The 26,650-nt window shown below is 36.5% G+C and overlaps 1 protein-coding gene across 2 annotated transcripts; it reads right to left on the bottom strand.

Moving 5' to 3' along the window:
• Positions 1-3: 3 nt before the first annotated feature.
• On the bottom strand, positions 4-26,429 carry LOC144434615 (uncharacterized). 2 transcript variants are annotated; one of them, XM_078123094.1, is made up of 9 exons: positions 26,290-26,429; positions 23,212-23,492; positions 15,075-15,119; positions 13,278-13,335; positions 9,099-9,220; positions 7,586-7,670; positions 5,086-5,192; positions 4,065-4,191; positions 4-270 (listed from the first exon to the last, which is right to left on the bottom strand). In XM_078123094.1, the coding sequence occupies exons 2-9, from the start codon at positions 23,418-23,420 to the stop codon at positions 211-213; spliced, it is 813 nt and encodes a 270-aa protein (XP_077979220.1). In that variant the 5' UTR covers positions 23,421-23,492; positions 26,290-26,429; the 3' UTR covers positions 4-210. The 2 variants fall into 2 exon arrangements, with proteins under 2 accessions (XP_077979220.1, XP_077979221.1); XM_078123095.1 differs by lacking the exon at positions 15,075-15,119.
• Between the last annotated feature and the right edge of the window lie 221 nt (positions 26,430-26,650).

The raw sequence follows: 26,650 nt of genomic DNA, 5'->3' as shown, positions 1-26,650 counted from the left end.
ACTTATTTCACTAGTAACAGTATCAAGTATATCTCACAATTATAACATCATTCTTGCTTTCAAGTCACGACACTGCCATGGCAACTTGTTAGATGAGAAGATGAAATACTCCATTACTCTACAAAATTTCAGCTCTGCATCCTTTTTGAAATGTCATGTTGTGATCTCCAGACAATCTACTATATACTGCTCTCTTCTCTACCTTACTCCTTATATCTGATCGTATGCTGTTTGCTTCTTGCAAGGACTGATAGCAAACAGGATCCCGTCCTACAAAACAAAGAAGAAGAGGCAATTCAAAACTCAACATATTATACAACGTAAGTCTGTGCATTTAACATGAAGTAACAACCATGGTTATATCTAATATGATAGATGACAATAGTCTATGTTTGGATTAAATAAAAATTAAACACAACACCATGGTTTGGTACGAGAGATGTTGTAAAAAACACAACTCCCATGATTCCACCTGTCCTGTCAAAATGATTGTCATCTTTTCCCTGCTTTCCTGTTAGGAAATAAGTGTGGATGTAATAGTTACCTTGATGTGATAAGTGTGGATGTAATAGTTACCTTGATGTGATAAGTGTGGATGTAATAGTTACCTGGATGTGATAAGTGTGCATGTAATAGTTACCTTGATGTGATAAGTGTGGATGTAATAGTTACCTTAATGTGATAAGTGTGCATGTAATAGTTACCTTGATGTGATAAGTGTGGATGTAATAGTTACCTTGATGTGATAAGTGTGGATGTAATAGTTACCTTGATGTGATAAGTGTGGATGTAATAGTTACCTTGATGTGATAAGTGTGCATGTAATAGTTACCTGGATGTGATAAGTGTAGATGTAATAGTTACCTTGATGTGATAAGTGTAGATGTAATAGTTACCTGGATGTGATAAGTGTAGATGTAATAGTTACCTGGATGTGATAAGTGTGCATGTAATAGTTACCTGGATGTGATAAGTGTAGATGTAATAGTTACCTTGATGTGATAAGTGTAGATGTAATAGTTACCTGGATGTGATAAGTGTAGATGTAATAGTTACCTTGATGTGATAAGTGTGCATGTAATAGTTACCTGGATGTGATAAGTGTAGATGTAATAGTTACCTTGATGTGATAAGTGTGCATGTAATAGTTACCTTGATGTGATAAGTGTAGATGTAATAGTTACCTGGATGTGATAAGTGTAGATGTAATAGTTACCTTGATGTGATAAGTGTGCATGTAATAGTTACCTGGATGTGATAAGTGTAGATGTAATAGTTACCTTGATGTGATAAGTGTGCATGTAATAGTTACCTGTATGTGATAAGTGTGGATGTAATAGTTACCTGTATGTGATAAGTGTGGATGTAATAGTTACCTGTATGTGATAAGTGTAGATGTAATAGTTACCTGGATGTGATAAGTGTGGATGTAATAGTTACCTTAATGTGATAAGTGTGGATGTAATAGTTACCTGGATGTGATAAGTGTAGATGTAATAGTTACCTGGATGTGATAAGTGTGGATGTAATAGTTACCTTGATGTGATAAGTGTGGATATAATAGTTACCTTGATGTGATAAGTGTGGATGTAATAGTTACCTGTATGTGATAAGTGTGCATGTAATAGTTACCTGGATGTGATAAGTGTAGATGTAATAGTTACCTTGATGTGATAAGTGTGCATGTAATAGTTACCTGGATGTGATAAGTGTAGATGTAATAGTTACCTTGATGTGATAAGTGTGCATGTAATAGTTACCTGTATGTGATAAGTGTGGATGTAATAGTTACCTGTATGTGATAAGTGTGGATGTAATAGTTACCTGTATGTGATAAGTGTAGATGTAATAGTTACCTGGATGTGATAAGTGTGGATGTAATAGTTACCTGTATGTGATAAGTGTAGATGTAATAGTTACCTGGATGTGATAAGTGTGGATGTAATAGTTACCTTGATGTGATAAGTGTGGATATAATAGTTACCTGGATGTGATAAGTGTGCATGTAATAGTTACCTGTATGTGATAAGTGTGGATGTAATAGTTACCTGTATGTGATAAGTGTAGATGTAATAGTTACCTGGATGTGATAAGTGTGGATGTAATAGTTACCTTGATGTGATAAGTGTGGATATAATAGTTACCTGTATGTGATAAGTGTAGATGTAATAGTTACCTTGATGTGATAAGTGTGCATGTAATAGTTACCTGTATGTGATAAGTGTGGATGTAATAGTTACCTGTATGTGATAAGTGTGGATGTAATAGTTACCTGTATGTGATAAGTGTAGATGTAATAGTTACCTGGATGTGATAAGTGTGGATGTAATAGTTACCTGTATGTGATAAGTGTAGATGTAATAGTTACCTGGATGTGATAAGTGTGGATGTAATAGTTACCTTGATGTGATAAGTGTGGATATAATAGTTACCTGGATGTGATAAGTGTGCATGTAATAGTTACCTGTATGTGATAAGTGTGGATGTAATAGTTACCTGTATGTGATAAGTGTAGATGTAATAGTTACCTGGATGTGATAAGTGTGGATGTAATAGTTACCTTGATGTGATAAGTGTGGATATAATAGTTACCTTGATGTGTTAAGTGTGGATGTAATAGTTACCTGGATGTGATAAGTGTGGATGTAATAGTTACCTTAATGTGATAAGTGTGGATGTAATAGTTACCTGGATGTGATGAGTGTAGATGTAATAGTTACCTGGATGTGATAAGTGTGGATGTAATAGTTACCTTGATGTGATAAGTGTGGATGTAATAGTTACCTTGATGTGATAAGTGTGGATGTAATAGTTACCTTGATGTGATAAGTGTGGATATAATAGTTACCTTGATGTGATAAGTGTGGATGTAATAGTTACCTGGATGTGATAAGTGTGGATGTAATAGTTACCTGGATGTGATAAGTGTGGATGTAATAGTTACCTGTATGTGATAAGTGTGGATGTAATAGTTACCTTGATGTGATAAGTGTAGATGTAATAGTTACCTTGATGTGATAAGTGTGGATGTAATAGTTACCTTGATGTGATAAGTGTGGATGTAATAGTTACCTGTATGTGATAAGTGTGGATGTAATAGTTACCTTGATGTGATAAGTGTGGATGTAATAGTTACCTTGATGTGATAAGTGTGGATATAATAGTTACCTTGATGTGATAAGTGTGGATGTAATAGTTACCTTGATGTGATAAGTGTGGATGTAATAGTTACCTTGATGTGATAAGTGTGGATGTAATAGTTACCTTGATGTGATAAGTTTGGATGTAATAGTTACCTTGATGTGATAAGTGTGCATGTAATAGTTACCTTGATGTGATAAGTGTGCATGTAATAGTTACCTTGATGTGATAAGTGTGCATGTAATAGTTACCTGGATGTGATAAGTGTGGATGTAATAGTTACCTTAATGTGATAAGTGTAGATGTAATAGTTACCTTAATGTGATAAGTGTGGATGTAATAGTTACCTTGATGTGATAAGTGTGGATGTAATAGTTACCTTGATGTGATAAGTGTGCATGTAATAGTTACCTTGATGTGATAAGTGTGCATGTAATAGTTACCTGGATGTGATAAGTGTGGATGTAATAGTTACCTTAATGTGATAAGTGTAGATGTAATAGTTACCTTGATGTGATAAGTGTAGATGTAATAGTTACCTTGATGTGATAAGTGTGGATGTAATAGTTACCTTGATGTGATAAGCGTAGATGTAATAGTTACCTTGATGTGATAAGTGTGGATGTAATAGTTACCTTGATGTGATAAGTGTGGATGTAATAGTTACCTTGATGTGATAAGTGTAGATGTAATAGTTACCTTGATGTGATAAGTGTGGATGTAATAGTTACCTTGATGTGATAAGTGTGGATGTAATAGTTACCTTGATGTGATAAGTGTGGATGTAATAGTTACCTGGATGTGATAAGTGTGCATGTAATAGTTACCTTGATGTGATAAGTGTGGATGTAATAGTTACCTTGATGTGATAAGTGTGGATGTAATAGTTACCTTGATGAGATAAGTGTGGATGTAATAGTTACCTTGATGAGATAAGGCAGATCTGACCAAAATCCTGAGTTGGGTACTATTTCAGCACCTTCTTTATTTCGTACATATTTATTGACCAGAGCACCAGTGATAAGGTATACAATAAGTACAACAAAGAACCTGAAGAGAGAATTATAAGGTATATAATAAGTACAACAAAGAACCTGAAGAGAGAATTAACAAATAAAACATTTGTATTGAAATACTGCAAATCTAGATATTGTTGTGACTAGAAAATTTTGGAATTTAACTGTCTTCAGCTAGTTCTTATGGACTACTTTTTACTAATAGACTGGTACATTGTGTTCATCTTATTGTATTACATTGCTTTATTGTCACTAATGCACAGTGCATGAATAATAAATGTATACTTACAGACACTTAAGGTACACTAGTGAATGACATTACAAATAGCTCTAACATATCTAATGAGAAGTCATCCAGCAAAATAAGTCATTAGTGATATTTATAAGTTTGTGATATTAATATCTAATAACTGAAAGCTATTTGCTGATAGCCACATGTGTAGAGTGCCCCCTAGTAGCCAAACTGTAAACCATGTATTTTGCTGATAACCAGACTCATGGCCAGCAGCTGGTGAAACAAAGAATTCAGATTTTATACAGAAACCGTGTGAATGGTATTATCATCCTGGGTTCAGTTGAGCTAAAAAATTGCTGAAAAGTGTATTACAGTTATGACGAAGGTGATGGCAATACCAGTAGAGACTGGAATACATAAATTTTAGCATAACAGCTAAAGTGTCTACAACTACCAAGAATGTCAGTGGCCAAGTAAGTGAACCCCTCTTGCCTCTTACCACTGTGGTCAGGGTTCAAGTCCTGGTCTGAGTTGGATTCAATTTTTCAGTTTGACCCTACTGAAGAACACAGACTTTCCTGAGGGCACTCCTGTTTCTTTCTATATTAGGGACAGATATCACTGAACTTCTTGGGAGACAAGTTTATAAAAACTTGAAAGAACTATTCAGTATAAATAAAAATAACTACTTACACAATACATAGTATGCTACCAGTACTTAGACCTTCTTTAATATTGATCACTGGTAGACCATCTTTACATGCACCAGGACAGGCACAGACTGTAGTGATATCTATGTTCTGTACATAGACAAGTAAATAGTTAGCATAGTAAAGCACAAAAAGTGCACTAACTGAAACTGGAACATTTTTTGGAACTGCATGCTTTCAATTATGTTAAATATAATGATTTACTTGAAATGTCAAACACAAAGAACAGTATTGTATCATTTGTAGATAAATCCAATCAAAAACCCACAAATGATTTCAACTTATTTATTGCTGTACCACTTCTGGATAAAATAAACCTCCAATTAACAGTCATGTACAATGTCTAAGTACTGGTATTGTAACAGTTTTCAGTGAATGAATTGTTGGCTGTTTGATCAAAAAATAGTGCCAATGGCAAGGTAGCACAACTACAATGTTTTTAAAAATGTGTTGAGCCATGCTAGGTATAGGTTTTCATTTGCCTATCCAACCTGTTGTTATCTTTGCAATATATGTGATCATTTGGCTGTTGCTATGGGCGTGGTCTTGTTGCTAGACATATTTGCATACATTTTGTAAATGTTTATTCATTTGTCTATTAATTGCTGTTGTTATCTTTGCAATATCTGTGATCATTTGGCTGTTGCTATGTGTGTGGTCTTGTTGCTAGGCACATTTAGATACATTTTGTGAATGTTTAATTCATTTGTCTATTAATTACTGTTATCTTTGCAATATCTGTGATCATTTGGATGTTGCTATGGGCATGGTCTTGTCGCTAGGTATATTTTCATACACTTTTTGAATGTTTGTTCACTTGTCTAAGAATCCCTGTCGTTATCTTTGTGAAATACACCACTGTTTGGCTGTTGCTATGGGTGTGGTCAAGGTTGCTAGGGATATTTGCATACATTTTTTGAATGTTTACTCACTTGCCTACCAGAAAATGTTGTTATTTAATCAAAATATACTGCCATTTGATTGTTGCTAAGGGCATGGTCATGGTTGCTATTCAATCACGCTACAATCTCATCGTAATCCAAGAAAGACGTTCAACTTCGGCAGTTGTGTCATACATTGAATACCCTTAAAATGCATGTCTACCATTAAACTTGATTTTTACGTCAATGAATACTTTAAAAACTTTACAATCGTCACAAAATTAATTTTTTACGTCATAGTTCACCAACTGCACGGAATATGATAGTACGATCTAATTCTGCACTGATAAGGGTCGCTGACACGTAAACCTGGCCTTTGTGTCCTTGAAAATTGTCGATGTATCAATATGTATCTCAAGGAAAAATATTTTTCGCATTTATATTGTACTATAGGACGGATGGAAACCAACCGTCCCACGGACCCAAACATATCTATCACAATCTGATGATTATTCAGGCTCATTCACTCTGAATATATTACGCAATGCTATGCGGTAATAAGTGTCTTATGAATATTCATGGTAACAAAGTAACAAAACCACCCATGGTTGGGGAGGGTTTGGAATATCACGGAAACCAGGGACGGAACCGCGAACTTCTTCCCTTACATACAACGTTGCTATTATTGTGTGGTACCTACAAACAATGTTGCTATTATTGTGTCATACTTACATACAATGTTGCTATTATTGTGTCATACTTACATACAATGTTGCTATTATTGTCATACTTGCATACAATGTTGCTATTATTGTGTCATATTTACATACAATGTTGCTATTACTGTGTCGTACTTACATACAATGTTGCTATTATTGTGTCATACTTGCATACAATGTTGCTATTATTGTATCATACTTGCATACAATGTTGCTATTATTGTCATACTTACATACAATGTTGCTATTATTGTGTCATACTTACATACAATGTTGCTATTGTTGTCATACTTGCATACAATGTTGCTATTATTGTCATACTTACATACAATGTTGTTATTATTGTGTCATACTTACATACAATGTTGCTATTGTTGTCATACTTGCATACAATGTTGCTATTATTGTCATACTTACATACAATGTTGCTATTATTGTCATACTTACATACAATGTTGCTATTGTTGTGTCATACTTACATACAATGTTGCTATTATTGTATCATACTTACATACAATGTTGCTATTATTGTGTCATACTTACATACAATGTTGCTATTATTGTGTCATATTTACATACAATGTTGCTATTGTTGTCATACTTACATACAATGTTGCTATTAGTGTCATACTTGCATACAATGTTGCTATTATTGTGTCATACTTACATACAATGTTGCTATTATTGTGTCATACTTACATACAATGTTGCTATTATTGTGTCATACTTACATACAATGTTGCTATTATTGTGTCATACTTACAATGTTGCTATTATTGTCATACTTGCATAGAATGTTGCTATTATTGTGTCATACTTACATACAATGTTGCTAATATTGTCATACTTACATACAATGTTGCTATTATTGTGTCATACTTACATAAAATGTTGGTGTACCTTCACCAATTACACTTATCCTAGCTGGTACTGCTGACTTGTCACATTTTAGTGTTACTATTGTAGTCCTGAAAACAAATATTTATCATAATAGTTGTGATAATTTTGATTTCATGTGATTATTGTCACATAATTAAGACAATTCATATATTTTTTCTACAATTTTGAATCAAATTGTATGAATACTGCAACACTTCATTGCACTATATTCTTCATCACATATCAAAAATGGTGTCTGATCACAATGCAAATTACGTAATCACATGATCTGTCATGAGGTCAAGCTTACGTACATGTATAATCCACAGGTCAGATTGTGCTGTGGTTTCTAAGCCATAATTATCGACAGTTGTGATAACATACATATATCACAACAGTTGATAACTTAAAGGCAATGTACAGCACATCTCCAACTGTCCTGGAGTGATAAGAAACTGCTAAAACAATTTTCTTAGCTATACAAGGTCTTTACTGCATAATCATGCCAATGTCATCAATTGCAAGGGGTTTATATGGTATAAATAACTAGTATACTGGATAATATGTTGATGAGTGCCACCAATCAGATAAGTCACTCTGTGTGCACATGCTGCCGATTGCCAGATGGTCAAATGTCAAATTGATTTATTGACTGGTGACTCAGACTTATGCTACTTTAGCCAAACTGGCAACTCCAAATTTTGAATTGCACCGTTCCTCAACTAAGTACAAACTAGCAATTGTGTCAAAATTTATTCACTGCTTAGGAGGCATCTCAGAGGTTGCCACTACATTTTTTATCATGCACCCTTAATGACACATAGCTGCCAAAATTGGCATCACCTTCCCTTCAAAACACATCCATCCTTAATATTCTACCAGACATGAGATACATTCCATAGTTACTATGGACTCATGTGCATTGAAATTTAATTTTCAAGCACATTATTCACTAAATATACATGTAATGACATTCTTCTGCACACCGTAATATAACAGCTTGCACTTCCAAAATGTCGCAAGAAAACATTTACATGCAGACAATACCGGTACTCTACACTGCTGTCTAATGTTATCTTTCCAGGCTTTCAATTTTCTATGATAGTGGCTCTGCAAAATGCTCTCCGGGAACTCTGAATCAGCTCTGTGTGGGTGGTTGTCGGGCCAAAGGTGTACACAAAATCCTAGTGATGGTATATGCCTGGACGATAGTGTTAACTTTCAACTTGACAGAGACACATTCGCAAAAGTGTTTGATACAAATTTTATGTCATTGAGGAGAACTGTAATCTCTGTCATATGAGGGTGCACTACTGAAAATCATGCAAGTACCTCAAAGGATCTGTTTGGAACGAGGACTTGCAAAACACTTGTCAATGACAGATTAAATCAAACTGATACACGATCCTCTAGAAATGACTTCTGTGGCAATTCACCTCAATGCCCCATAATTTTGCCGGGGTTAAAATGGCCTTTTAGTAAACATGCACTGATATGGATAACATATAGTTTTGTACCTTGTCATATCCTGTGCATCTTGATAAGTGAAAACTGTATCACTACCAGAAACAGAATATGTAATTGACTCTTGGGTACCAGTACTGTATGCACTATTCGCAGCAGGTATAAATTGACATGCCTTCAAATGGAATAGTAGAGATACACAATTAGTAAGTTACAATAACTGTGTCAGTATTGGCTTCAGTAATACGGAATGAGTTACAATAACTGTGGCAGTAATGGCTTCAGTAATATGGAATAGTAGAGATACACAATTAGTAAGTTGCAATAACTGTGTGAGTATTGGCTTCAGTAATACGGAATAGTAGAGATACACAATTAGTAAGTTGCAATAACTGTGTCAGTATTGGCTTCAGTAATACGGAATATTAGAGATACACAATTAGTAAGTTGCAATAACTGTGTCAGTATTGGCTTCAGTAATACGGAATATTAGAGATACACAATTAGTAAGTTGCAATAACTATGTCAGTATTGGCTTCAGTAATATGGAATAGTAGAGATACACAATTAGTAAGTTGCAATAACTGTGTCAGTATTGGCTTCAGTAATATGGAATAGTAGAGATACACAATTAGTAAGTTGCAATAACTGTGTCAGTATTGGCTTCAGTAATACGGAATATTAGAGATACACAATTAGTAAGTTGCAATAACTGTGTCAGTATTGGCTTCAGTAATACGGAATAGTAGAGATACACAATTAGTAAGTTGCAATAACTGTGTCAGTATTGGCTTCAGTAATACGGAATAGTAGAGATACACAATTAGTAAGTTACAATAACTGTGTCAGTATTGGCTTCAGTAATACGGAATAGTAGAGATACACAATTAGTAAGTTGCAATAACTGTGTCAGTATTGGCTTCAGTAATACGGAATAGTAGAGATACACAATTAGTAAGTTGCAATAACTGTGTCAGTATTGGCTTCAGTAATACGGAATAGTAGAGATACACAATTAGTAAGTTGCAATAACTGTGTCAGTATTGGCTTCAGTAATATGGAATAGTAGAGATACACAATTAGTAAGTTGCAATAACTGTGTCAGTATTGGCTTCAGTAATACGGAATAGTAGAGATACACAATTAGTAAGTTGCAATAACTGTGTCAGTATTGGCTTCAGTAATACGGAATAGTAGAGATACACAATTAGTAAGTTGCAATAACTGTGTCAGTATTGGCTTCAGTAATATGGAATAGTAGAGATACACAATTAGTAAGTTGCAATAACTGTGTCAGTATTGGCTTCAGTAATACGGAATAGTAGAGATACACAATTAGTAAGTTGCAATAACTGTGTCAGTATTGGCTTCAGTAATACGGAATATTAGAGATACACAATTAGTAAGTTGCAATAACTGTGTCAGTATTGGCTTCAGTAATACGGAATAGTAGAGATACACAATTAGTAAGTTACAATAACTGTGTCAGTATTGGCTTCAGTAATACGGAATAGTAGAGATACACAATTAGTAAGTTGCAATAACTGTCAGTATTGGCTTCAGTAATATGGAATAGTAGAGATACACAATTAGTAAGTTGCAATAACTGTGTCAGTATTGGCTTCAGTAATACGGAATAGTAGAGATACACAATTAGTAAGTTGCAATAACTGTGTCAGTATTGGCTTCAGTAATACGGAATAGTAGAGATACACAATTAGTAAGTTGCAATAACTGTGTCAGTATTGGCTTCAGTAATACGGAATAGTAGAGATACACAATTAGTAAGTTACAATAACTGTGTCAGTAATGGCTTCAGTAATACGGAATAGTAGAGATACACAATTAGTAAGTTGCAATAACTGTCAGTATTGGCTTCAGTAATATGGAATAGTAGAGATACACAATTAGTAAGTTGCAATAACTGTGTCAGTATTGGCTTCAGTAATATGGAATAGTAGAGATACACAATTAGTAAGTTGCAATAACTGTGTCAGTATTGGCTTCAGTAATACGGAATAGTAGAGATACACAATTAGTAAGTTACAATAACTGTGTCAGTAATGGCTTCAGTAATACGGAATAGTAGAGATACACAATTAGTAAGTTACAATAACTGTGTCAGTATTGGCTTCAGTAATATGGAATAGTAGAGATACACAATTAGTAAGTTACAATAACTGTGTCAGTATTGGCTTCAGTAATACGGAATAGTAGAGATACACAATTAGTAAGTTACAATAACTGTGTCAGTATTGGCTTCAGTAATACGGAATAGTAGAGATACACAATTAGTAAGTTACAATAACTGTGTCAGTATTGGCTTCAGTAATATGGAATAGTAGAGATACACAATTAGTAAGTTGCAATAACTGTGTCAGTATTGGCTTCAGTAATACGGAATAGTAGAGATACACAATTAGTAAGTTACAATAACTGTGTCAGTATTGGCTTCAAAACTCTAATTAAGCTATTTTGTAGAGTTGTACATCATTTTCATTTAGGAATGTTAAAAGTAATTTTTCTTGAATAATTAATTGTGAAATCTTCAGTTTCTGTCCATATCCATGAATGACATAAATGTCAAAACCATTGTTCCACAACCTGGCACTTAAATCATGCATTACATGGTTAAGCTTTGTACATATAAAATTGCAGTTAAAGCGTTTAAACGCATACATAACTTTCGATACAGGGTATACTATTTTATACTTATGGTGATACCTGATATTTGCCACAGTTACAATGTATGGCTTGTTACAGATCTGACATTGCTGCAATGATGACATATACGATGGTGTAACCTTAGACACAGACAACTAACAAGGCAGATTGGCAACAAGCCTTCTCCCATTGTTCGATCATAGCCTCGGGTAAACATTACTCTATTGTCATGGAAATAACTTTCCAACATGTGAATCTACCCGAATTCAATATAGTCTCGCGTAAATCAACAAACCTCACGATACTATGCCATATTTAGATGGGAAAGTTTGCTATCTTACTGACAGAATCATCAAATGTAACAGACGACTTGCAATATCGGCACTTGAACTCTCATGCAAACTTGAAGCCGACTCAGATCAAATATCGTTGACATGTAAACACATACCGTCTCATCTTGTCGACCGACACTATATACATAAACATGTGTTGGCATGATGAAGGTAATTTTCTAGGTCACAGTAGACACAACACTGTTGCAACAAAACTTAATGTTGCATCTTTTTACGTTGATTGCGACACATGTCATGAATCAAAATAACAACAATCGACTCTCAGTACCATGCTGGAAGCAAAACATACAATAAGACGACGCATTGTTTTCCAAGAAAATTTACAATCATACTGAAGAGATTTTATGATGTGAAGGTAGCTTGCCTTCTTTATTAGTTAAAACATCATTTTCAAAGCATTTTGTATCTTTTCCGTTGTACAGTTTCACTTTGATCATGGCCATACTTGTACCGCTGTGGGGTCGGTGGGAACTCAGCTCCGGTAAATTGATCGGGAACCCGTAAACAGCTTGTGTGTTCATTTTGCCATGGGTGATGAATGCATACACCCTCATGTAAACATCAGAAATGTTATGACTATTGAACAAAGTATGTACTTTTCTGACAAAAATCCCAGTGAGTAGGACGAAAATCCCAGAGTGTAACTTACTATAAAGCCATAGAACACAACTTGCCCTATCGTCAGAATTTGTCGTACAGTGTGTAACAAATTCCATATTGCTGCATTTTTAAATCAAATATGTTCATTATATATTCATAATTTTGACTGTCCCAAACAAGCAAGTTTTACAAGGCAATAACTCACTGACAGCTAAATCTCGCTCGATTTTAAAGCTGTTTCTGCAGAAATTGTCAGCTTCTGGTTGAAAATAACGCTATTGAACCTTTGACCCTTACCAATGACGAGGTGCTGTTTAAACAACAAAACACCGATAGTACCAAAAGAGGGACTTCAGTAGCTTTCGGTGTAACGTTTAAAGGGCTTGAGACCCTTGTAGCATACCTGAGGCAAGGATCGAGCTGTTAATCCCCAGATTAACACCTTGAACAATAGCCATTACCTGTCTGTCTTCTTAGTTGTCTGTGCCTTAGATTACACAACAAAGGTGGATATACATATGATAGAGGTGAAAATGTTTGATCACATCAAATGTACAATTTTCGCTTGTGTAAAACATATAATAGTCCTGTAAATGTGCACGGACATATACTTACAGCTTTATCTGCACAACTGGTACCTGGTGGTTGAGAGAAGGCAGTGCACGGATTGTAACTATACAAGAAAAATAACAAGCACTGAGTTAAACTGTTTTTAGTACCTAGAGTATCATACTTCAGCTGGTGGCTACATCTACATCATTAATTCTGTGGTGATTGAAATGACCATTCTACACAACACCAACGTGTGTCTATGTCACTGATTCTGTGGTGATTGAAATGACCATTCTACACAACACCAACGTGTGTCTATGTCACTGATTCTGTGGTGATTGAAATGACCATTCCACATGACAACAACTTGTGTCTATGTCACTGATTCTGTGGTGATTCAAAGGACTATTCTACATCACAACAACTTGTGTCTATGTCACTGATTTTGTGGTGATTGAAATGACCATTCTACACAACAACAACTTGTGTCTATGTCACTGATTCTGTGGTGATCAAAATGGGAATTAAAACATTCCAAACCATCATTCCCTTATTTTTCAAAAATTAATTTCCTAAGAAGATAAGTTTATATAATTCCCAATATATTTCTTCATTTAGTCTGAAAATACTCCTGACCTAAGCCAGGGTTTTGTCCCAACTCATCTTTTAACTTGATAATGTTCCCTTACTTCATTTGTAGTTTCCTTGGCTGAACAAAGAAAAATATTGGGAATACGGTCTAATAAAAAAAAAAAAATTGTATGGCTCCGATTTTGCTCAATTTTAGAATAGGTGTGGTAGGTAGATTTTTTATTTCATTTTATTATATATTTTTTTCATGTGTGAGTGTCTAGTTCAGGTTTTCCATTGTTTTCCAAATGGTCTCTGTGTTGTTTATTTCTTCTTATCAGATGTACTTGCCAGTTTTTATTTTGTCTTTTTAAGTTGATGTTAGTTTCTGCATCCACTATTTCTCGTGAGATTTCACAATTTTTTCAATTGTATTTATTTTTTTCTCGAATACACTAAAAAACTTAAGGGTCAGCAGTGAAAAGCTACATTTGTAGGTGGGGTTGGGGAATCGGAACCAAGCAATTATTTTTTTTGCCTAATAAATTGTCAAAAATTTAAGTTTATCTAAAACATGTTCACTATTAAAGACAGTAACATCTTCCATGTAATATTTGGACTCATTTGTCGCTAGATAATATTTATCATTTAATGGCAAGTAAAAGCCCTCATCACCTAAGACAACTTGCAATGTATATTTATAAGGTATTTAGATTGAGAGAAAACGTTTCCATTTCATAAGTTATGTTTATTCTTGACACGTTTTTCGGTTGTATATTTTCGTTCCATGTACATATGCAATCATTATACTTTTTGTCTTGCTTTATTTGTTCATATATGTATTTTGGGCTGATGGCCTATAAATGTAAAATAAATTTTCATTCATTACATTTTTTTTTTATATTTAGTTACTTTCTCTATAGTTTGTCCTACTATTACAGATAGTAGTGTTGTTTACTTTATGTACCGCCTTTGAATGGAACAGTGCTACATGCATATGCACTCAAGTGTTATTCTGTACAAGGTTGATGTATGGAACAGTGCTATATGCATATGCACTCAAGTGTTATTCTGTACAAGGTTGATGTATGGAGCAGTGCTACATGTATGCACTCAAGTGTTATTCTGTACAAGGTTGATGTATGGAACAGTGCTACATGTATGCACTCAAGTGTTATTCTGTACACATAAAATAGACATAATTTATAGCTACGTAAAGTAAGTTGATAGTTTTAGATTGCATCTGTGTTAGGTATCCTATACAAATATAAATAATGTTATCATACACACCTGTATAAATGTTGTGGATCATTCTCACCTTTTAATTTATTAACCCTGTATAAAAAACAACACAATATTTCAATTTTGACAACATTTCTACAGTCAGGCTCAGTTAGTAAACATTATAGATGTAGGAATGTAATGGGTTCACCTCCTACAGACTCCAGCACCTACTTCCATCCCTGAATCATCACAGGTATCATACACGTTCTAATGAAAAAGTCACTTTTAAATGTAGCACAAAACAAAACAAAAAATACCACCAATGGCATTGTAGCACAACTGTACAGTTTTTAAAAATGCTAACATGCGAACAATAAGTGTTCATTTGGTGAATGACTATCCAGTTGCCTATCCAACCATGTTGCTATCTTTACGATATATGCTATCATTTGGCTGTTACTATGGATGTGGTCTTGTTGCTAGGCATATTTACATACATTTTTTGAATGTTTATTCAATTGTCTATTAATCTCCATTGTTATCTTCACAATATATGTGATCATTTGGCTGTTGCTATGGGCGTGGTCTTGTTGCTAGGCAAAATCACATACATTTTTTGAACGTTTATTCAATTGTCTATTAATACCCCAAGTGACTTAGACGGGAGTTAAGAATACCCCAAGTGATTTAGACTGGAGTTAAGAATACCCCAAGTGACTTAAACTGGAGTTAAGAATACCCCAAGTGACTTAAACTGGAGTTAAGAATACCCCAAGTGACTTAAACTGGAGTTAAGAATACCCCAAGTGACTTAGACAGGAATTAAGAATACCCCAAGTGACTTAAACTGGAGTTAAGAATACCCCAAGTGACTTAAACTGGAGTTAAGAATACCCCAAGTGACTTAGACTGGAGTTAAGAATACCCCAAGTGATTTAGACTGGAGTTAAGAATGCTCCAAGTGATTTAGACTGGAGTTAAGAATACCCCAAGTGACTTGAACTGGAGTTAAGAATACCCCAAGTGACTTAGACTGGAGTTAAGAATACCCAAAGTGACTTAAACTGGAGTTAAGAATACCCCAAGTGACTTAAACTGGAGTTAAGAATACCCCAAGTGATTTACACTAGAGTTAAGAATACCCCAAGTGACTTAAACTAGAGTTAAGAATACCCCAAGTGACTTAGACTGGAGTTAAGAATACCCCAAGTGACTTAGACTGGAGTTAAGAATACCCCAAGTGACTTAAACTGGAGTTAAGAATACCCCAAGTGACTTAAACTGGAGTTAAGAATACCCCAAGTGACTTAAACTAGAGTTAAGAATACCCCAAGTGACTTAAACTAGAGTTAAGAATACCCCAAGTGACTTAGACTGGAGTTAAGAATACCCCAAGTGACTTAGACTGGAGTTAAGAATACCCCAAGTGACTTAAACTGGAGTTAAGAATACCCCAAGTGACTTAAACTGGAGTTAAGAATACCCCAAGTGACTTAAACTGGAGTTGAGAATACCCCAAGTGACTTACACTGGAGTTGAGAATACCCCAAGTGATTTAGACTGGAATTAAGAATACCCCAAGTGATTTAGACTGGAGTTAAGAATACCCCAAGTGATTTAGACTGGAGTTAAGAATACCCCAAGTGATTTAGACTGGAGTTAAGAATACCCCAAGTGATTTAGACTGGAGTTAAGAATACCCCAAGTGATTTAGACTGGAGTTAAGAATACCCCAAGTGATTTAGACTGGAGTTAAGAATACCCCAAGTGACTTAGACTGGAGTTAAGAATACCCAAAGTGACTTAAACTGGAGTTAAGAATACCCCAAGTGACTTAAACTGGAGTTAAGAATACCCCAAGTGACTTAGACTGGAGTTAAGAATACCCCAAGTGACTTAGACTGGAGTTAAGAATACCCCAAGTGATTTAGACTGGAGTTAAGAATACCCCAAGTGACTTAAACTGGAGTTAAGAATACCCCGTGACTTAAACTGGAGTTAAGAATACCCCAAGTGATTTAGACTGGAGTTAAGAATACCCCAAGTGATTTAGACTGGAGTTAAGAATACCCCAAGTGATTTAAACTGGAGTTAAGAATACCCCAAGTGACTTAAACTGGAGTTAAGAATACTCCAAGTGATTTAGACTGGAGTTAAGAATACCCCAAGTGACTTAGACGGGAGTTAAGAATACCCCAAGTGACTTAGACTGGAGTTAAGAATACCCCAAGTGATTTAGACTGGAGTTAAGAATACCCCAAGTGACTTAAACTGGAGTTAAGAATACCCCAAGTGACTTAGACTGGAGTTAAGAATACTCCAAGTGATTTAGACTGGAGTTAAGAATACCCCAAGTGACTTAAACTGGAGTTAAGAATACCCCAAGTGACTTAGATGGGAGTTGAGAATACCCCAAGTGACTTAAACTGGAGTTAAGAATACCCCAAGTGACTTACACTGGAGTTGAGAATACCCCAAGTGACTTACACTGGAGTTAAGAATACCCCAAGTGACTTAAATTGGAGTTAAGAATACCCCAAGTGACTTAAACTGGAGTTGAGAATACCCCAAGTGAGTTACACTGGAGTTAAGAATACCCCAAGTGACTTACACTGGAGTTAAGAATACCCCAAGTGACTTAGACTGGAGTTAAGAATACCCCAAGTGATTTAGACTGGAGTTAAGAATACCCCAAGTGACTTAGACTGGAGTTAAGAATACCCCAAGTGACTTAAACTGGAGTTAAGAATACCCCAAGTGACTTAAACTGGAGTTGAGAATACCCCAAGTGACTTACACTGGAGTTGAGAATACCCCGAGTGATTTAGACTGGAGTTAAGAATACCCCAAGTGACTTAGACTGGAGTTAAGAATACCCCAAGTGATTTAAACTGGAGTTAAGAATACCCCAAGTGATTTAGACTGGAGTTAAGAATACCCCAAGTGATTTAAACTGGAGTTAAGAATACCCCAAGTGACTTAGACTGGAGTTAAGAATACCCCAAGTGACTTAAACTGGAGTTAAGAATACCCCAAGTGACTTAGACTGGAGTTAAGAATACCCCAAGTGATTTAGACTGGAGTTAAGAATACCCCAAGTGATTTAAACTGGAGTTAAGAATACCCCAAGTGACTTAAACTGGAGTTAAGAATACCCCAAGTGACTTAGACGGGAGTTAAGAATACCCCAAGTGACTTAGACTGGAGTTAAGAATACCCCAAGTGATTTAGACTGGAGTTAAGAATACCCCAAGTGACTTAAACTGGAGTTAAGAATACCCCAAGTGACTTAGACTGGAGTTAAGAATACTCCAAGTGATTTAGACTGGAGTTAAGAATACCCCAAGTGACTTAAACTGGAGTTAAGAATACCCCAAGTGACTTAGATGGGAGTTGAGAATACCCCAAGTGACTTAAACTGGAGTTAAGAATACCCCAAGTGACTTAAACTGGAGTTAAGAATACCCCAAGTGACTTAAACTAGAGTTAAGAATACCCCAAGTGACTTAGACTGGAGTTAAGAATACCCCAAGTGACTTAGACTGGAGTTAAGAATACCCCAAGTGACTTAAACTGGAGTTAAGAATACCCCAAGTGACTTAAACTGGAGTTGAGAATACCCCAAGTGACTTACACTGGAGTTGAGAATACCCCAAGTGATTTAGACTGGAATTAAGAATACCCCAAGTGATTTAGACTGGAGTTAAGAATACCCCAAGTGATTTAGACTGGAGTTAAGAATACCCCAAGTGATTTAGACTGGAGTTAAGAATACCCCAAGTGATTTAGACTGGAGTTAAGAATACCCCAAGTGATTTAGACTGGAGTTAAGAATACCCCAAGTGATTTAGACTGGAGTTAAGAATACCCCAAGTGACTTAGACTGGAGTTAAGAATACCCAAAGTGACTTAAACTGGAGTTAAGAATACCCCAAGTGACTTAGACTGGAGTTAAGAATACCCCAAGTGATTTAGACTGGAGTTAAGAATACCCCAAGTGACTTAGACTGGAGTTAAGAATACCCCAAGTGACTTAAACTGGAGTTAAGAATACCCCAAGTGACTTAAACTGGAGTTGAGAATACCCCAAGTGACTTACACTGGAGTTGAGAATACCCCGAGTGATTTAGACTGGAGTTAAGAATACCCCAAGTGACTTAGACTGGAGTTAAGAATACCCCAAGTGATTTAAACTGGAGTTAAGAATACCCCAAGTGATTTAGACTGGAGTTAAGAATACCCCAAGTGATTTAAACTGGAGTTAAGAATACCCCAAGTGACTTAGACTGGAGTTAAGAATACCCCAAGTGACTTAAACTGGAGTTAAGAATACCCCAAGTGACTTAGACTGGAGTTAAGAATACCCCAAGTGATTTAGACTGGAGTTAAGAATACCCCAAGTGATTTAAACTGGAGTTAAGAATACCCCAAGTGACTTAAACTGGAGTTAAGAATACCCCAAGTGACTTAGACGGGAGTTAAGAATACCCCAAGTGACTTAGACTGGAGTTAAGAATACCCCAAGTGATTTAGACTGGAGTTAAGAATACCCCAAGTGACTTAAACTGGAGTTAAGAATACCCCAAGTGACTTAGACTGGAGTTAAGAATACTCCAAGTGATTTAGACTGGAGTTAAGAATACCCCAAGTGACTTAAACTGGAGTTAAGAATACCCCAAGTGACTTAGATGGGAGTTGAGAATACCCCAAGTGACTTAAACTGGAGTTAAGAATACCCCAAGTGACTTAAACTGGAGTTAAGAATACCCCAAGTGACTTAAACTAGAGTTAAGAATACCCCAAGTGACTTAGACTGGAGTTAAGAATACCCCAAGTGACTTAGACTGGAGTTAAGAATACCCCAAGTGACTTAAACTGGAGTTAAGAATACCCCAAGTGACTTAAACTGGAGTTGAGAATACCCCAAGTGACTTACACTGGAGTTGAGAATACCCCAAGTGATTTAGACTGGAATTAAGAATACCCCAAGTGATTTAGACTGGAGTTAAGAATACCCCAAGTGATTTAGACTGGAGTTAAGAATACCCCAAGTGATTTAGACTGGAGTTAAGAATACCCCAAGTGATTTAGACTGGAGTTAAGAATACCCCAAGTGATTTAGACTGGAGTTAAGAATACCCCAAGTGATTTAGACTGGAGTTAAGAATACCCCAAGTGACTTAGACTGGAGTTAAGAATACCCAAAGTGACTTAAACTGGAGTTAAGAATACCCCAAGTGATTTAGACTGGAGTTAAGAATACCCCAAGTGACTTAGACTGGAGTTAAGAATACCCCAAGTGACTTAAACTGGAGTTAAGAATACCCCAAGTGACTTAAACTGGAGTTAAGAATACCCCAAGTGACTTAGACTGGAGTTAAGAATACCCCAAGTGATTTAGACTGGAGTTAAGAATACCCCAAGTGATTTAAACTGGAGTTAAGAATACCCCAAGTGACTTACACTGGAGTTAAGAATACTCCAAGTGATTTAGACTGGAGTTAAGAATACCCCAAGTGACTTAGACGGGAGTTAAGAATACCCCAAGTGACTTAGACTGGAGTTAAGAATACCCCAAGTGATTTAGACTGGAGTTAAGAATACCCCAAGTGACTTAAACTGGAGTTAAGAATACCCCAAGTGACTTAGACTGGAGTTAAGAATACTCCAAGTGATTTAGACTGGAGTTAAGAATACCCCAAGTGACTTAAACTGGAGTTAAGAATACCCCAAGTGACTTAGATGGGAGTTGAGAATACCCCAAGTGACTTAAACTGGAGTTAAGAATACCCCAAGTGACTTACACTGGAGTTGAGAATACCCCAAGTGACTTACACTGGAGTTAAGAATACCCCAAGTGACTTAAACTGGAGTTTAGAATACCCCAAGTGACTTAAACTGGAGTTGAGAATACCCCAAGTGAGTTACACTGGAGTTAAGAATACCCCAAGTGACTTACACTGGAGTTAAGAATACCCCAAGTGACTTAGACTGGAGTTAAGAATACCCCAAGTGATTTAGACTGGAGTTAAGAATACCCCAAGTGACTTAAACTGGAGTTAAGAATACCCCAAGTGACTTAAACTGGAGTTAAGAATACCCCAAGTGACTTAAACTGGAGTTGAGAATACCCCAAGTGACTTACACTGGAGTTGAGAATACCCCGAGTGATTTAGACTGGAGTTAAGAATACCCCAAGTGACTTAGACTGGAGTTAAGAATACCCCAAGTGATTTAAACTGGAGTTAAGAATACCCCAAGTGATTTAGACTGGAGTTAAGAATACCCCAAGTGATTTAAACTGGAGTTAAGAATACCCCAAGTGACTTAGACGGGAGTTAAGAATACCCCAAGTGACTTTGTTGGAGTTAAAGGTACGTGATTCAAAATGCTCACATTCACTATTGCTATTTTGCTAGACGACATTCTGGTTTTAAAACTTTAAAATAGTGTCTGCAAATTCTCTTCGGATTTACTTCGAGAGTTTTCGGGTATTTCCGGTCCCACCTAGACCACGCGATTTTGTGATGTCATAAGGAGAAGTCGTTAGCACTAAGGCTATGACGAGCGTAGTCGACAGGTGAATAAAACTCAACAGCATTGTGAAAAAATACATTGCTGGTGGTTGTAATAGACATCAGTAAACAAAAACTACAGTCTACATGTCTTATTAACCAACATTTACCGATAATTACTCACACTTCCTGACTAATTGTCAGTGTCTGTGGGTATAAATGCTAAATATTATGTCCCCATATTATGGCAAAATAAATCAAAACAGCTAGACTAGACACTTGTAATGTCGCGTGTTTCATATTCAATGACTTATTTATCTGATTTTTTATTATTTGCCGACACGAAGCATTACAATACAGTCGACATGCATGATGCATCGACGGCATATTTTAGCCTACCATACTCGTACTCGCTGATTTCGCCTTTTGAACGGTGCGCATTCAGCAACAAAGTAAACATATTTCATCTCGAATAAATATACTAGCTATTAGAATACCCATGGGAAAATTCTGCTGTGATGAATTTGTGGGTCTAAGTTCGCTAAGAGTGGGAAAGCTACATCAACTGTTGACACAGATGATGAATCTGACTTTGGATTATGTGATTCAGAATTTAGTGAATCGTACAGTGAGGAAGGAGAAGACTGTGATCTCTTTGAGATTGCAGATAATGTGGATTTAATGATTAATTCACCCATATTATCTACAATCTATGGATCTGTATTTCTATGGTGGAATGAATACATTCAGTCTCAGACCAATATTATAGTCTATAGGAACAGATAATGCGAGAATGAATATTTATAGTCTCTGGGTTCATAGTTACAAATGAAAATCTCTACTCACAGAGTCAAAAATTACTTGGCTGTGAATCCAAAATTTGCTTCCAAGATATTTTTTGACTCTGTGAGTGGAAATTTTCAATTGTAAGAACAGATTGATGAAATAATAGTGGATAGTAAACAATTCGTTGTACTCTCTTTTACTTTAGTATATCAAAAGATATGTTGTATCATATTAAAGTTCAAAATCATTTGATCTGTAAGTGGGGTGGGGGGGCTGGGGTGATGTAGATACAGGTCGTGAACGTGAACTGCATTGAGTATGGACCAGCAGTTTTCCTTAAGGACCAGCAGCATTTACTACATGTTGGTCCTTATGACCAGTAGTCATTTTCCCTTAAGTTCACACACTGCTAAGAGTGTTCCATATACATGCCAATTTCTTTGCATTGATACTTGTAAGTTACTTGAAACATTCTACTGAAAGGAAGTGAACATTTATGTCAACTTTTCATTTTTATCTAGAGTTTGTCCTATATTTAGATGCTACTGGGTGCAAATCTATTGCTCCATATTAACATCATTACCCCTTTAACTACAATGTTGCTGACTTGTACTGCTGTCAACACAATCCAGAATCAAATCAAATTATTGCACTTAGTTTTAAGATCATAGCTAATATTTAGTTGAGGTTTTGTGATATTTATCTCATTTCTAACTCTCTTCCAATTGTTTTCTGTATCTTTATATTTATACTGTATAATGAGACTGGTGACCTAAAGTGGTGAACTTCACAAGCTGAAACTAATAAAGGGATATTGTTTGCAGTACCACTGCATGATAAGATCTTGACATGTATGGTTATTGAGTGTTTCGGTGGTCAATATGCATTGATTATATACTTACAGTGGAGTAGTGTGGCTGTCAAGAGGTTTCATAGTTACAAGCCCCTGTGACACACCATTGGCATCTTTAAAATCACAGCTACAGTGATCAGGAGGTTCTAGTGCTACACATGTCTGAGACAGCACATATCTAGGCACCATTGATACTGCAACCAATGCAATCAACTCAACAACTTGTTTGCAATTCATTATTCCAAACTTCGGGTACATATATGATATAAATCCCAATATATCAGGATACTGCCATCAATATGTGTAAGTAGTTCTTGTAGTCTTTGATGTCTGAAATAAACAATGCTCAATATTAATAAAAGTCTTACAGTTTGTATTCAATCAAATTTGGTATCATGTAAATAATTTGAAACGCTGAAAATAATGTGTTAGTATATGATATATTAGCAGTGTGTGTTAATGTGTGTGGGGGGAGGGTGGGTACTGTACATGTACATGTGGGTGCTATGGGTGTGTGTAAGCAGATGTGTACATGAATGTATTCTAATTTATGCTGTACTTGGTTCACTACTATGGCCTGTGTGCATACCGTGTTTATACTTGGGGGTATTAACCCCTCGAGAGCCCTCTTCTATTCTTAGTACAACATAAAATTGCATATGAATTTATCTGTATTGTATTGCAAGGTGCCATGTAATTGTAAAATGGTCTCCTGTGCCCTGACCTAGCTAGTCATGTAATATTCTCCTGTGCCCTGGCCTAGCTAGTCATGTAACTGTAATATTCTCCTGTGCCCTGGCCTAGCTAGTCATGTAACATTCTCCTGTGCCCTGACCTAGCTACTAGTCATGTAATATTCTCCTGTGCCCTGACCTAGCTACTAGTCATGTAATATTCTCCTGTGCCCTGACCTAGCTACTAGTCATGTAATATTCTCCTGTGCCCTGACCTAGCTAGTCATGTAACATTCTCCTGTGCCCTGACCTAGCTACTAGTCATGTAATATTCTCCTGTGCCCTGGCCTAGCTAGTCATGTAATATTCTCCTGTGCCCTGACCTAGCTACTAGTCATGTAATATTCTCCTGTGCCCTGACCTAGCTACTAGTCATGTAATATTCTCCTGTGCCCTGACCTAGCTAGTCATGTAATATTCTCCTGTGCCCTGACCTAGCTACTAGTCATGTAATATTCTCCTGTGCCCTGACCTAGCTAGTAGTCATGTAACATTCTCCTGTGCCCTGACCTAGCTACTAGTCATGTAATATTCTCCTGTGCCCTGACCTAGCTAGTCATGTAATATTCTCCTGTGCCCTGACCTAGCTAGTCATGTAATATTCTCCTGTGCCCTGACCTAGCTACTAGTCATGTAATATTCTCCTGTGCCCTGACCTAGCTAGTCATGTAATATTCTCCTGTGCCCTGACCTAGCTACTAGTCATGTAATATTCTCCTGTGCCCTGACCTAGCTAGTCATGTAATATTCTCCTGTGCCCTGACCTAGCTACTAGTCATGTAATATTCTCCTGTGCCCTGGCCTAGCTAGTCATGTAATATTCTCCTGTGCCCTGGCCTAGCTAGTCATGTAATATTCTCCTGTGCCCTGACCTAGCTACTAGTCATGTAATATTCTCCTGTGCCCTGACCTAGCTAGTCATGTAATATTCTCATGTGCCCTGACCTAGCTACTAGTCATGTAATATTCTCCTGTGCCCTGACCTAGCTACTAGTCATGTAATATTCTCCTGTGCCCTGGCCTAGCTAGTCATGTAATATTCTCCTGTGCCCTGACCTAGCTACTAGTCATGTAATATTCTCCTGTGCCCTGACCTAGCTACTAGTCATGTAATATTCTCCTGTGCCCTGACCTAGCTAGTCATGTAATATTCTCCTGTGCCCTGACCTAGCTAGTCATGTAATATTCTCCTGTGCCCTGACCTAGCTACTAGTCATGTAATATTCTCCTGTGCCCTGACCTAGCTAGTCATGTAATATTCTCCTGTGCCCTGACCTAGCTACTAGTCATGTAATATTCTCCTGTGCCCTGACCTAGCTAGTCATGTAATATTCTCCTGTGCCCTGACCTAGCTACTAGTCATGTAATATTCTCCTGTGCCCTGGCCTAGCTAGTCATGTAATATTCTCCTGTGCCCTGGCCTAGCTAGTCATGTAATATTCTCCTGTGCCCTGACCTAGCTACTAGTCATGTAATATTCTCCTGTGCCCTGACCTAGCTAGTCATGTAATATTCTCATGTGCCCTGACCTAGCTACTAGTCATGTAATATTCTCCTGTGCCCTGACCTAGCTACTAGTCATGTAATATTCTCCTGTGCCCTGGCCTAGCTAGTCATGTAATATTCTCCTGTGCCCTGACCTAGCTACTAGTCATGTAATATTCTCCTGTGCCCTGACCTAGCTACTAGTCATGTAATATTCTCCTGTGCCCTGACCTAGCTAGTCATGTAATATTCTCCTGTGCCCTGACCTAGCTACTAGTCATGTAATATTCTCCTGTGCCATGTCAGGAATTGTAGTATTTGATTCAGGATAATATCGGAATGAAAAAAGGCACAACAACAGACAAAAAATCCCTCAAAATCACAGCAAAGCCTACAAAGTACAAATATTGCATCTACAGACAGGCATACCCACTATCACTTGTGAGCTAATATTCTATTCCAGAATAATTCGAAACAGTAACTGACAACAGTATTTTTTGAAATATTGTATATACCTAAGTGCGTCATTATTTTGTATTATGATCACCCTAGACTAAAAATATTACCATTCTGGAATAGAATATTAGCTCACAAGTGACTGTGGGCATACCATTACATGCAGTTCGTTTCACACTACGAACTTACTAGTAATTGCACCACATAATAATTGGACCATTTATACGTGTAGATTCAACAAACGAACACCACTTACAAAAAATTCTCTGTGGCATAAAAATAAAGTTGTATGTTTTCGAAATAGCGGAACTCAAGTGGTATATCCGTTATATGCCTTTGCACGTACATGTGTACGTAACTTAGAGAAACGGGGGGACAAACGTGTAACTCTAAGTTGTACGATTTGCTGTATTCAAAGGCTTGCATCACAAACTACGATATATTTTACTAACCGTGTCGGACTTCTCGTACCTACACTTCCAGTGGTGACAAAATAAGATTAATATGCACGATATCTTATGTGAACACACACGTACACTGCGAATAACCAGAATCTCCAGAAATCGAAAGTTCTGAGGTCACGCAGTCCATTCGATCATGTGATGATGCCACTTAACTCGTTGGTATTTTCACAGCTGCACAGGTCACGCGACTTTCTTTGGTGATATCTTTCATTCGTGTAAGACATATTCAATAACTAACGTCCATTATATAATAAGGCTGAAAGAATGAAACATACAAAGTGATAAGTAAGAGGAAAGAGAGAAAGAATCCAAGGAAAATGAAATTTGTCGGAGAACGATTTGTGCAAGG

The sequence above is a fragment of the Glandiceps talaboti genome, chromosome 4 (genome assembly GCF_964340395.1).
Source record: "Glandiceps talaboti chromosome 4, keGlaTala1.1, whole genome shotgun sequence".
Taxonomy (NCBI): domain Eukaryota; kingdom Metazoa; phylum Hemichordata; class Enteropneusta; family Spengelidae; genus Glandiceps; species Glandiceps talaboti.
This window is presented reverse-complemented; position numbering and strand designations above follow the sequence as displayed.